The following is a 13,516-nucleotide window of genomic DNA, read 5'->3' as shown; positions in this document are numbered from 1 at the left end:
TTAACAAGATTGTATATATAGCCTATAAAAACATATTTTCAACAAACCATATCCATTAACAACTTCATAACTCACCGTGCATCTTAGAGGTTTACCAATTCTGAATATATCAAAACAATTTATAGGATTTTTTTTTGTTCATGTATGGCACTAAGAGTTTTGTATTCCACAGAAGAAATATCTACAATTAAAATGAACTGAAACTCAAATAATTAAAATACCCCCAAATATCATTTTTAACAATAAAAAGTAAAGTTTATGCAGGCAAAAACTGAATGTGAACTTGCTATTATTGCCTGGAAGTAAAAAAAAGTTTTTAAGGCTTTACTGCTGAAGATTATAACAGATTTTACTGAGAACCCACAGTTGACAGAGGTAATCTGAAAAGTTTTAGGAGGGCTGAGAATAAAGACGAGGGGGCTGCTGAAGCCCCTAAACCTGCTCAAGGATTGCCTGTGGCTGGAAAACATCAAATGCTCAGAGCTGCTGATGCTGCTGAGCTAGAATAACTACAACACCATATTCAACTAGAAGTGCCTTTGGCTAGTACTTGACATCTACCCACAAGAAATCAGTGATGTGTCGAGGCTGGATCCTACATACATTCATTTGATGAATCAACAGAGCATGGATGTAGAAATAACTGCCTTTAATGCTAAGTGATAAGTTGCATTCGTTCCCATTCTCAGACAGATTATTAATATTTTAAGACCAATACTCAAACATCAAATGAGCAGTAGATTTTTAACAGAATACAGTGATATTCAACAGACTTTGAAGGACCAAAGATTTTCGCCTTGGGAAGGTGACAGATACATGTGATGGGTGGAATAACGACCGTCTGAACATATATACAAACAGTAACTTCATTCAAATTATGACGTACATATAATGTCATTACAAATAAATGTCTAAGGCAAAGAAAGCTACATTTACAGCAGCTCTGATGAACACTAATAAATAAGCAGCAGTGATGAATAACAGAGAATAAATGCAAGTTGCAAGGAATATGTGCAAATTTGGAAAGTGTGTTAAAAAGAAACCCCTATTAGTAGTGTGCGGGGCATGAAAACAAACTGAGATCTACTGTACATAGCGTAGAGTTTGAAATCTACACTAAGAGCCATATTGCACTGTAGATCGTTTACATATTATCTGAAATCCATTTTCACTTAATGTGTGCTGATATAATACATCAAATTAACATCCTGAAGCTATGTTCTTTTAATTGAAGGAATGAAAGACTTTGGTCGAAAGCAATTCAATACATAAATGAAAGCCAATTTATAATTTAGCAGGCATAGGTGACTTCTAATGGGTATCACGGTGTTATTGGAGATCATTTACAACTCAATCACAGCAGCTGACTACCACTAGAGTTTGGCACATGAGCTAGTTCAGTTGAGACAGTCTCTCAGGCCTCGGCTCCACCTAGGGGAGTGGAGGTCAGCAGGTGGGCGGCTCTAGTGTGGATGATAGGCAGACCTAACTGGTGGAGTCTCCCGGTCACTCCTGTCCATAATGAAGACATTCACAGTGATTGGCTGGATTGGTGCCAACCATCGCCCATTAGTTTTCCATCCCTGCTGCGGCCTCTTGGCTGTCCTCTGTGAGCTTGTCAACTGAAATACAAAACACAATCTAATCAAACATCCCATAAATAGGCTTTCCTTAAATGCATTGCATCTGATGCTACAAGACTGAAATTGACTAAGGGGTAAAATAACCACTCTATAAGCAATAAAAATCAATAAAAAAATGGTTTAAACTGTATTTGAAATGAAATAATAAATTGTCCAACATTTTTATGGACACTACCATTCCAAAGTTTCAGGTCAATAAGGTTTATTTATTTATTTATTAAAGAAATTAATACATTTAGTCAGCATGGGCACATTACATTGATCAAAATGCAGTAAAAAACACACCAAAAAATATATATTGACAGTAAAAATTCTGTTTAAGATAAATGCTGTTCTTTAGAGTTTTCTATTTATCAAAGAATCCTTTAAAATGTATTATGGTTTCCATAAAAATAATAAGCAGTAACAACAGCATTGATAAGAAGTGTTTCTTTAGCATCAAATCAGCATATTAGATTGAGTTCTGAAGGATCATGTGACGCTCAAGAAAGGAGTAATGATGCGAAAAGTCGGCTTTGCCTTCAAAGGAATAAATTGCATTTTAAGATATATTACAATTTAAATTTTATTGTAATAATATTTACATTTTGATCAAAGAAATGCAGCCTTGATGAGCATAAGATACTTACAAAAAAAATGTAAAAAAATGTAACTGTACACTTTAAAAAGTAACTTGCATCTGTTATCAGAGCTATTCCTACCCAATTTATCCCCATCAAAAACGTTTTGTTTGTTAGCATTTAGGTGGATTCAGTGATATAAAACCAGAGTAAAGAATAAAACCAGCTAACTTAGATGTTAACATTTTTAGGTTAACGTTTTTTCGGTGTTGTGCATAAATTCATTTAAACGTTTTGAGTATTGCATAAAGTATGACAAAGTTTCTGTCATTTAAAATGAACTAAATCTAAATCTAATTTAAAAGATCTAAAAAATAGCATTGCAAAAATAAAGACATGATGATAGTAAGCCAGTGTTTTGAGAATAAAGACAAGTAGTAGCTATAGGAAAAATTAAAGATAATATTTTTAGAAAAACAAATTAATTATGTTGTTAAAGAGAATAACAGTAAACTTCTTATAATGGCTGACATGAACTTACTTGCAGCCTGGGCCTGTTTGTCTCTGGGGTCGTCTGTAGGGCTCAGATCATCAGGAGGCCAGCGCAGTTCCCCGCTCTCCACCTCACCGCTCTCAGTGGGTTCAACCACGATGGACGGCAAGCGTTTGGAAAGCTTTGGGATCCGTTCATGGGAGTCTGGGAAGATCTGTAACACAGGGGTCAAGACAGGTCACAGTACATGACAATTCGGTGAGCTAAAATGTACCTTAAAGTCTGAAAAGTTCTCAAAATGCCCTGACAGCTTTCAAGTTACAGCATGATTTGACCTTGACTTCATCCATTAAAGATCTAAGGACCTCATCAAACCATAAAAATTGGAAGTAGTAGTTTTAATTTTAGCATTTTACCTCACAAAACTTTGTTTGATTTGTGCTTAACACAAAAAAGTAAAGAAAAATTAAATATGTCATGATACATTTATCATATGTTTTTACTATGCTTAGAATTATTTACTGGAAAACAAAAATGCCAATTAAAAAGAATTTTTAAGGCATGCTGTTGTCAGGTCAGTCTGTTTTAAACTTGGAAGCATTCAGCACTAAAGCCTACTTGAAAATTTTAGTGCATTTCCATTATAAGAAATCAGAGATAATTACTACTAGTATTATTCTTGTGTGCAATCACTTGTGAGTAAATATATGTTTACAAAAGCTCCCCTCCAGCGGCTCCATCAAAAACTCCTTGATGGGGTTTTATTAATGATGTGTTTGGCATTCACCTCACTTCTTGTGTGAGTCCTGTTGCCTTGTTTAGAGTTCATGAGAGCAGGATGTGACTCACGTTGTGTATGATTATTTCTCCACAATTGCACTGAAGTGTGAACAAGAGCATCTTGAGTGTGTCCGTGTGTTTACAACATGTGGGCTATCAAGTGAGACATGCATTTTCTAAAAGCATCTGTACCGCCAACAGCAGAAAAGGGTGTGCACTGCATGTAGGTTTAAAAAGCACAGAAAGAGCATGCATGACAGGGTGAATGACAGATTCAGACAGGGTTCAGTCAGCTAGCATATAATGACACTGCTCATCCTGTTGTAAAGAAATGTTACTGATGATCGTTCCTTGAAAAGATTGTGACCTTTCAAGTCTCTCTTGAGTGTCTGAGAGGAATCTGAATTCATCCGGCAGGCTGTATGAACGAGCAGGCATCTGATTGGGTTTTCGTAGCGATGTGAGCAAAATGAAACGGACTCCAATCAGGCTGAAATGATGGAGGAAAAGCTCCAAATAGATCATGGAGGAGACCCAATGCAGTCATCCATCAGGTAACCAGAAAATCACTCAGCATGCATGTGTGACTTTCACTTAAAATGTAACCTATCCTTACCCTGCCCTCTAGTCGAATTTGATTGGTCAGTTTTGGCACTGAGTGCTCAAATAGTTTTGGAAAATGCCCCTTAAAGGTGCCATATGCAAAAATTGAGGTAAAAATATCCATAACATGACCTACACGCATCAAAAGAATGAGAAGAAATAAGGGCGATGATGTCATTAAAAAAATGTCAAGTTATAGTGCTGCAGAGATATCAACCTTAATTAGCATTAGCATTATTAGCCCTGGCCCGACAGGTGTCGTAATACCAGTTTCGGCCATGGGAGGCGGTATGCGGGCAACATAACCACCAGCCAACCTGCAATACACGAATAACTCGCACGGCTTGTGGGCGTGTACTTGAACCTGATGTCAATCGTGTGGAAGGTACAACCCACTACTTCATTTCAGTTCAGGGAAGACAGCGTCACATTTATCTTAGCAGAAAGTTGAAAAATGTTGCGTTTACTTCACACAAGTAAATCGCCATTATTTTCCAATGGGAACCTTATGAAGTGACGTAATTGCGCGACGTGAACATCATCTGTGAAGCCCGTGGTGAAACCAGGGTGAAGGATGCAAATCATTCTCATCTGCCAACAAAAATAAACGCAAAAGACCGCGCGAAGCAGTTACCCGGTGAGTTACATGACCGTGGGGGCAAATTATTTTGAGAGAGGGATGAGGATGAGGATGGCGAATGATAGGCCAGTGTTAAAGGCTACGCAGTTAGTTTTCATTTTCACAGTGGACTGTTGTAGTTTCATTCAGAAGTTGATGCTCCTCTACAGTTGTAAGATTGTACTTTTTTGTTACAGAATAGTACCAAAACCTTACAGTTGTAAGTATATTAGTAGTATGTAAAATAATTTATGTTGCAGTAAGAGATTGCACTTTGCAATTCCTGTAAAACAGCATTTGTATATTTGTGTGTATATTTTATTTGTATTCATTTTTACAGAAGTTGTTGAATATTCCTTTTGTAAAGCTAGAGAACTTGTTTGAATCAATGTTTTGTAAGTTTGAGCCATGTGTTATTTAAGGTCTGAAATAAAACAGAATGGAAACTTAAATATTATGTGATTTAGTATGCTTGCTTATCATAGGAAGTCATAAGAAATTACTCATTACTTTAAGGTAGTAGCCTAGTGAGAACAGCGTGTGAAAAGAGTCAATTGCGTGTGTCTCACGGTGAATGCTTGAGAGTTGGCAGCTCTGGTTACGTTGGTTGCCGCTAGCTTTGATCAGCTGTCTGATGTTTACCAATGATGTTGACAGAATGCTGTCTGTCAAATTAATTTAATTCAAATAATAATAACTCAAAATGTAATATGAACAAAACGAATAGGAACATATTGACTGGTAAAGGTGAAAGGGAGTAGCTTGAAGATGTCATGTTTTAATATCACTTGACATCACCCCACGTTCCTCTGGAGGCAAAACGTCCTCTTAGGCTTCGGCTATGGCTGTAGTGTTGTTGTGAAGGTAGGGGCGGAGCATAGAGACTATGCCGTTTCTCGTTTGTTACTCTAGAGTAGACCAATTCACTTTATTGAGGCATACTGCCCCCATCTGGTATGGAATGTGGAGTATGACTTGATTTTTTTTGCCAGACATGACAGATGGCACCTTTAATGGACAGTCAACAAGAAGGATGACAAAATATTACATATTACAACTATAATGGACAAAAGGTAATAAAACTGATAGGGGATCGTTCACATTTCATTGCTTTGCTCTTTGATTCATTTTCTATATAAAATGCTGGAGTGGTGCGTGGTGATTTCTCCCAAGGGGTGACCACCCCACCTCAAGCAGGGATCCTCAAATCTGACCCAGTTAATAGTTATCATTCTTGTTATGAACACCTAGAAAATGAAAACATCGCCAAGCAATGTCAAGAACAGTGAATCATAACATTTTAAAACTGGATAAGTGAGAAGTTAAACTAGAAGTAGGCATGTTACTTTGTAGCTTTAAATATGTTGTTGTTTCTATAATATTTGAAATAAACTATTACATACAAATTCATAAAAAACAAACAAACAATATTTGAATAATATTTCATGTCCATGCATTCCCTTTTTCTTTCTTTCTCTCTTTTTTTTGGCAAATAGCAATTTCATGTATTCAGATGATCATTATCTGTATTAAATCCCTGTATTACTCTCGAAATGACAAGCGACTGTTATATATATATATATATATATATATATATATATATATATATATATATATATATATATATATATATAATCTTTTAATTGTTTTAGTGTTTCATTAGCCTCGTTCCTCTTGAATAAATCACTGATATGAATTTCAAGACAGCATCCAGCCAGCTGACCGAGTGAAGCACAACCCACCTGTAAAGAGATGTTCTGCTCCTCAGATGCGCCGCTCACGCTGAAGTCTCCCACCGCAGAGTCACAGCTGTTCATCACCTCCGTCATGCTGCCCAGTGACACAATTAAACCTACAACAAGTCAGGAGGAAGTGCATTTACAATCTGATAGTCACAGCGTTGCTCGGTCCACTCATTTGCCAATGAATGTGGGAGAGACTAATTCAGATGAGCCACCTGCAATAACCACAGCTGGGTTATTTTCTCATCTATGAAAGATCCTGCCAAAACCATCCAGCCAATCCATGCACACCTACCATGATTTTATGCAGAGCAAGTCTTTACATAGTTTGTTATTCAAATCAGCTCTTCCCCCATTTTCGAAGGAAATTACTTTCACACTCATCAGCTAAAATCAAGAGCGAGGATACATTCAGTGGGTCCCAATAATATCAAGGCAGTTCTCCAATTCATTCTAAATGCAAAATTCATCTAGGAGATGAAAATTAAATGGTGCAGAGCATGCAGTTGTGTGAAGTATATGAAATTTGAAAAGATTATGAAATTTTGTTCCCATATTAAAAACTCAGATAAACAGCGTTCCTTATGATTAAAGAACCAATAAATATTTAATTCTTAAGGTAAACCTGAACAAATGTCACTTTACACATCTAACACTGCAACAACATAATATCTTATACATAATATCAATCTTAAATATAACTTTTGTTGGTGTGTAACCTAAGTTGTAAGTTGGTTCAGACATATTAAATGATATCTCTGACTTCAGTAAAATCAGTTAATGAAGATGTAAGCACATACAGTACATTATGAAGTTATCTGACAATTTTTTTTTTTTTACAGTATAACAATCTATACAAGAACATTCATATCCTTAAATCTGGTAGAGCAGCATTCCAGACAGTGTTATTTAGTATTTATATACTACTATACTATTTATTAATTGTATGAATTAGCTTTTCTTTTTTATATATATTTTTATGCTTTAATTCTAAATTTAGTTTAAGGTAATTTGTTGTGTCATTATGCCATTTTTATTAGTTTTTGTCTATATATTGTTATATATAATTTTTGTTGTATGTTTTAAAATATTTATTATTTTAGCTTTAATTACATTTTTATTTCAGTTTTAGTAAGTTTATGGAGATAAAATAATGCCTTAAAGATTTTCAGGGTACTATTTGTGAAAGTGTACATAAGATAGCAAGCATAAATTAATTTTGCATTCAGCAAGAAAATATCTGTAAATTAGTGTAAATCACGTTTCAAGTGTAAGAAAAAAAGATTTGCAGTATGAAGGTAAAATAATGCCTAAATTTGCAAATAAAAGATAATAGTTGTGGAAGTGTACATAAGACTGTAAGCATAAATAAAATTTGCATGCATAAGAGAAGCTTTGTAAAGGTGTAAATCGCATTTTAAGCACAAGAAAAAATTATTTGCAGTATTTTACGTTTACTCATAAGTGTAATTGTTTATTTATTTTTAGTGTATATGCATGTTAAGAGTACCATTCTGGCATGAAAAACAATCCTGAACTAAATGAAGATTAATGTTTTGGCATGTGATGTACTTATTGAACCAATCAGATAAGAGTAAATGGAGAGTCAGTGAGAGCCTCATTTGATTGGCTACAAGAAGGTGGTGGACCGCCCTCCCTCTCACGCTTGAAAGAGTAAGCAAATCAAACATTTTGCCCCACATGCTTAAGACATTTTACAACAGTGTTTTTTTTTTTGTTTTTACGCATAAAGATTGCTTCTTTGCAGTCAATCCATTCTGCAGTTTTTTAAACCAGGGCTATTCAATTGGTAGCCCGCCAATCATCTTCATCCGGCCCAGAAGAGCATGTGCAGATTGCATATATGTCTTGAATTGTGTTTGCACTAAGTCAGTTTGTCCACTAGGCAGCAATACTGGCCCGGGCCAGAAAAGGAAAAGACGCAATGTTGTCAAGTCAGCGGTTTTTCCGCGGAAATGGGCTACTTTAACACTGTTGCCGGAGGTCGTTTTTCATATCCGCGCAATTAAGCGACTCAATAACACGACATTTATCCATAGAAACAGTTTTTGTAAAAATAGGCTAACGATTGCGTCATAACCACTCGACTCTCTGTCGCACAGTAGAGAAATTACCGTACAGACAGGAGGAGAAGCTCGCAGGCAATTAACTAAATATGGCATACTGGCGTCACATTTTAAAATACTATACAAAATAATTAACCAGAATACTTACTCCTGCTCACTCACGCCAAAGAACTCCCCGCTCAAGCTCGCCGTCTCTGCAAGATTAACGATTAATTTTTTTAAAGAGATTGGGATGGCCCTCAACCCCCTTGGCCCCCTTCAAATTTTCGATTCTATAATCCGGCCCTCAGATGAAATTAATTGAATGGTACTGCTATAAACTATTGTTTTCACTTGCAAATCACTATTCACAGGCTTGCAGTACTTTTGACCGTATTTTAGCGAAAAACAACTTGCCAAAAGTGCAAGCGTGGAAAAATGGAAGTCAGAAGAATGCAGATCATATTTATTTTGCGTTAGCAAGAAGCTGCAGTTTCATAATAAATTAATTACACTAACAATTAACAGTAAAATGCTGCACATCATTTTTTCTTACCTTGAATGCGATTTACACCTTTACAAAGCTTTGCTTGCACATGCAAGGTTAATTTACACTTACAGTGTTTTCTACACTTCCACAACTTTTACCCTGTGTATGCAAATCTTTTAGGCATTATTTTACCTTCATATGTAACTTTAAATTATTTATATATTTAAGCTTTATTCAATAGTTTAAATTGAGTTTTTTAACAATGACACTTTATGGACTCACTGTAGTGGGGATTTTTCATTGATTCTTTCTACAGGTTACATCAATATGCCAGTAGATGGCGACAAGACAATGTATTTATGAGTAAGCCATTTATCATTCACTCAAATGATTTCTGTGAAACACTGATTCATTTAGGAATGAAACAACTAGCTGTCTTTATTAATGAGTCAAACAATTTGTTCAAAAACACTTTTATTCAGGAGCAAAAAAAAAAAAACCAGTGTGTTTTGCTCAAAGAAGCTTTGTTTGGGAAAACATTTTGATTGATGAAACAAAAATGGCTAAAGTAACTGTCAATGCTGCATCTAAGGGGGTCAATTTAACAACATTGTTGACTGTACACTAAACTTTTTAAAAACGCAAAATGCTTTTAGTACATCGTTGTCACATAAATGTACCCTAAAATGTAAGATACTGAGTATACTTTATTGAGCAGTATTAAGCCAACACTCTCACTCGTGCGATACTGCTTAAATAATACACAGGACAGACTGGATACATTTACATGAAGCTCACATGAGTACGGTTGGCTTGCATAATCTATCTGCCGCATGATCTGTCTAATGTGACGTGGAGCAGCTGGTGGTCCTGAAGGCTGATTCCTCAGCCCTCCGCTTGCCACATATGCACACCGTGCTCTGTGATGATGAAGGCTGGGTGACTAATACGGCCCTTTACCGTGAAAACGTGTATTACAACACATGGTATTTGTTTGATAAAGAATCGGATTTTGGAATTTAGTTGTAGCATTATTATTATATACTGCATAAAAGGCATACATGCTTGCATTCATGCATACAAATGCTGCTCATTCACTACACTGCACATTCACACAACAAAACTGCTTTTTTTAATCTGATGATTTAATTCATCTGAATGCATATTATCACCTGATCATTTGCATGGATAAAACCAGTATCCAGGTTTAGCTGATCTGAGATAAGGCTATGAAGAGACCACAATGACGCTTCTTATGCTTTGATGTAGTGAGAAACAGAAAAGCTCTAAAGACAGGTGACAGGTAAAATGAGAGAGTCATTTACTACAGAACAGCCACTTTAAAGATGTTTTTGAAACCAAAGGTCTTGGTAGACAGGATATCATACTGTCATTATCATTGTAGTTTACCCTTGATACCATTTGGGAACTGGATGGCTCAACTGCATCAAAGGACGAGGGATACACCGGAAAAACTGGGGGGTGAGCAGATGAAAGAAAGTAGAAATATGCAGTACTATAAAAGAAAATGATTAAAGGACGGTACAAATGAAACGATGAAGAACTAAACCATTTGAACAAAAGAACGACACCTATACGCACTAAAAAACAGACCCACAAGCTACAATCTTACACACTGCCATCAAAGATCACAGCAGTTCAAAGACAGACCATGAAAAATCTTCCCCAAAACTTTTTTTTACTAAAAGCGCCATTCAGATTAATTAGCAGCACACAGATGCTGGATGGCAGGCAGATAAAGAAACTAAGCGGTTTATGTTCTCTGCCTTTAATGTTGGTTGGAAATGGACTGATTATTCATGCTCGCTAGTCGCTATTATGTTGACGGTGACCAGCACAAATACAGCTCACTCCCCAGACCCTTGTTAGCATACAGGCTTTCATTGGTGAAAGTGAGTGGCAAAGACAAAAGGGGCTTGAGTGAGGGATCAAAGGGCTGTGCGTGTGCTTGGTGCCATTTATAGAGAGACAAAGCACTGTGGAAGACTGGCTTTGTAGGCGGCCACACAAAGACTACATTTGCTCATCAAAATATTTTCAGACGGGCAACCCTGAAAAACAGTGCAGGTGTTATTGTTGGCCATTGCACTTTTGAGTATCTGTTATTTTAAAGAAACCCATGCTCAGTAAACTCCTGGTGGAGAGCATGGTGGTTCATTACAAATGCTATTTTCTACTTTTCTACCATTTAAAGGTGTCACGCTGTGCATGGCTCTGTGTTTCAGTGAAAAATAGAGATGGTATCTGAATAATTTAATATGACTGGGTGCAACGACAGACCTCACCCCCTTCCTGGTGACATGGAAAATCTTACTCAAATCTAGGCAAATGACCGATACTGAACTGACTGGTGGCTACATGCGGTCAGCATGAAGCAATAGCAAAACTCTCATAACTACATGTTACCATCACAAACCGTGTGCAAAACACACTTCAAAACATGCTATCTTTATAATTATTGACTGCTGAGAACAATACAACAGCAAAAGCCAGAGCATGACTGCAAAACAAGTCATTATGTTGAACAAAAACATACCATCACATGCAAAATTGGAAAAATAGACCCATGAATAAAGCGCTGAAAAGCCATTGCTAGAAAACTGCCAATAGAAATGATCAAACATTAAAAAGACATTATAAATCTGCTTATCTGCCTCTAAGAATTGCATAATGTAGCTATAAAATGAGCTTCACGTTTTCTTTTTCACCTACAAATGTAACGTCTGACAAAATGTACTGACCTTCAAGTTATTATTTCTTATTATAACTTAAATAGCTTAATTCTAATTTATTATCTTAACTAGTTTTCTGAAAGAGTATTGTTATGCACAAATTTGGCTATAGTAGGGCTAGAGTATCTTTTAATGTTATTTAAAATATAAAAATATTAATAACACCGTTATATGTATTTTACTATTTTTTTTACTCGTATTAGCCTACCTTTTCTATGAATCCAATTCCTCCGCCAGAATATAGCCCCTCGCGTATCATCAGAAGGTTGTTATGCAACAAAATAACGATCCACTATGGGTGAAGCGCAGTGATATCCTGCACAGGTATTGACCAATCAGCATGCAGACCGGAACTATTCGTTGTTGTTATATCACTTTTTCCAACAAATAATTAGTTAAGATTAGGCTACCTAAAAAGTGTCAGGTACAAAGATTATGTTACTGATTTCAGGGATACTCCTGTAACTTGTAGCCTAATCAGTGCCAGGTTACATTTCAGAAATAATTTACGTAGCACGGGAGAAAGAATGAGTTTAGGAAGGCATGAGGGTGAGTAAATGACAGAACTATTCCTTTAAAATCTAAATGATGTAATACTTTAATAAGAACTTAAATAATGCTAATGGTAACAGAAATAGGAATAGTAGGCTATTCTACACTTGACTGTTATTTTAATTATTGCACATAATTGGTCACGGCATCAAAAAATCTAGTAATCGGAGTAATCTTGAATTTCCGTTTTATTTTCTAAAATTTTGCCTTATTGCCAGAAACTTGGAGTCTAATTTACATGCGATAAACCTATTCGAACTTACTTAACCAGTTGCAATGCGATGCATCTTTCTCAAAAGCATGACAATATCTGACACTCCGTGCACTAAATGCTGATGAATCCTCTCAGTGTGCCTCAGGCAGCTTGCTTCAAACTCTAGCGCGCACTGATCACGGAATTTGCACGGCTGGTGTGTAAAGTGCCCATACCTGTAGCCGTCGGAAGTGCTGTCTCTCCGCGTAAAGCTCGTGACTGCTGCTCTCTCCAGAAGATGTGAGTGAGTGAGTGAGTGAGTGCTAGACTCGAGTCAGATTCTCGCAGACTGGAGCCCTGCTACTGTTACTTCAGAGAGCGACTGTAATTTCATGCGCACTCACCCGAGTCACAAGAGCACGACTGTGTGTGTGTGTTTGTGAGAGAGAGAGACAGCGACACACCTCTCTTCTCGATGGTTTTTAGATGCAAATAGTTTAGCGCAAAGATTTATTATAAACCATGCATTTTATAATAATAATATAGTATGTTTCAATCATGTTATCAGCACTGTAAACTACTTATACAAAACAGTATTAAAATATAGCATACTGTAAATGTGTTAAATTAACTGTTTCTATTTACACAATTATTAATACATTTATTAATAAGAGACATAGATCAAGTAAAATATTATTTTTATAGAATAGTTTTTCAATATTATAAATTGAGAATTTGTACTGTAATTAAATTCTAATGGAATTTCTCCTTACAATTTTATATTAGTCAAAACACCGACCCAAAAGCAATGCTTCACTGAAAGTGGACAAACAGGACTTCGTTTCTAAATCATTTAATTCAGAAATCTAACATCTATAAAATTAACTGTTGATGAATTTAAAGGGTTAGTTCACCCAAAAATGAAAATTTTGTCATTAATCACCCTCATGTTGTTCCAAACATGTAAGACCTTCGTTCATCTTCAGAACACAAGTTTAGATATTTCTGATGGAATCTGAGAG

General features: G+C 36.0%; 1 protein-coding gene across 2 annotated transcripts; it reads right to left on the bottom strand.

Moving 5' to 3' along the window:
• Positions 1 to 635: 635 nt before the first annotated feature.
• On the bottom strand, positions 636 to 12,917 carry si:dkeyp-72h1.1 (protein LBH). Of its 2 annotated transcripts, none has more exons than XM_026195131.1 (4): positions 12,731 to 12,917; positions 6,441 to 6,550; positions 2,745 to 2,910; positions 636 to 1,622 (listed from the first exon to the last, which is right to left on the bottom strand). In XM_026195131.1, the coding sequence occupies exons 2-4, from the start codon at positions 6,525 to 6,527 to the stop codon at positions 1,570 to 1,572; spliced, it is 306 nt and encodes a 101-aa protein (XP_026050916.1). In that variant the 5' UTR covers positions 6,528 to 6,550; positions 12,731 to 12,917; the 3' UTR covers positions 636 to 1,569. The 2 variants fall into 2 exon arrangements, with proteins under 2 accessions (XP_026050916.1, XP_026050917.1); XM_026195132.1 differs by lacking the exon at positions 12,731 to 12,917 and adding an exon at positions 11,958 to 12,027.
• Positions 12,918 to 13,516: the final 599 nt, after the last annotated feature.

Source organism: Carassius auratus, chromosome 20 (assembly GCF_003368295.1).
Source record: "Carassius auratus strain Wakin chromosome 20, ASM336829v1, whole genome shotgun sequence".
Taxonomy (NCBI): Eukaryota; Metazoa; Chordata; class Actinopteri; order Cypriniformes; family Cyprinidae; genus Carassius; species Carassius auratus.
Note: the sequence above shows the minus strand (reverse complement) of the source record. Positions and strands in the feature narration are given on the sequence as shown.

Bases quoted from the DNA above. Each gene is read 5' to 3' on its own strand.
- si:dkeyp-72h1.1 (XM_026195131.1), bottom strand. From the start codon at position 6,527: ATGACGGAGGTGATGAACAGCTGTGACTCTGCGGTGGGAGACTTCAGC. The intron at 2,911-6,440 runs GTGGGTTGTGCT...CCTGTGTTACAG, and splicing joins AGCAGAACATCTCTTTACAG to ATCTTCCCAGACTCCCATGA. The intron at 1,623-2,744 runs GTAAGTTCATGT...TTTGTATTTCAG, and splicing joins CAAACAGGCCCAGGCTGCAA to TTGACAAGCTCACAGAGGAC.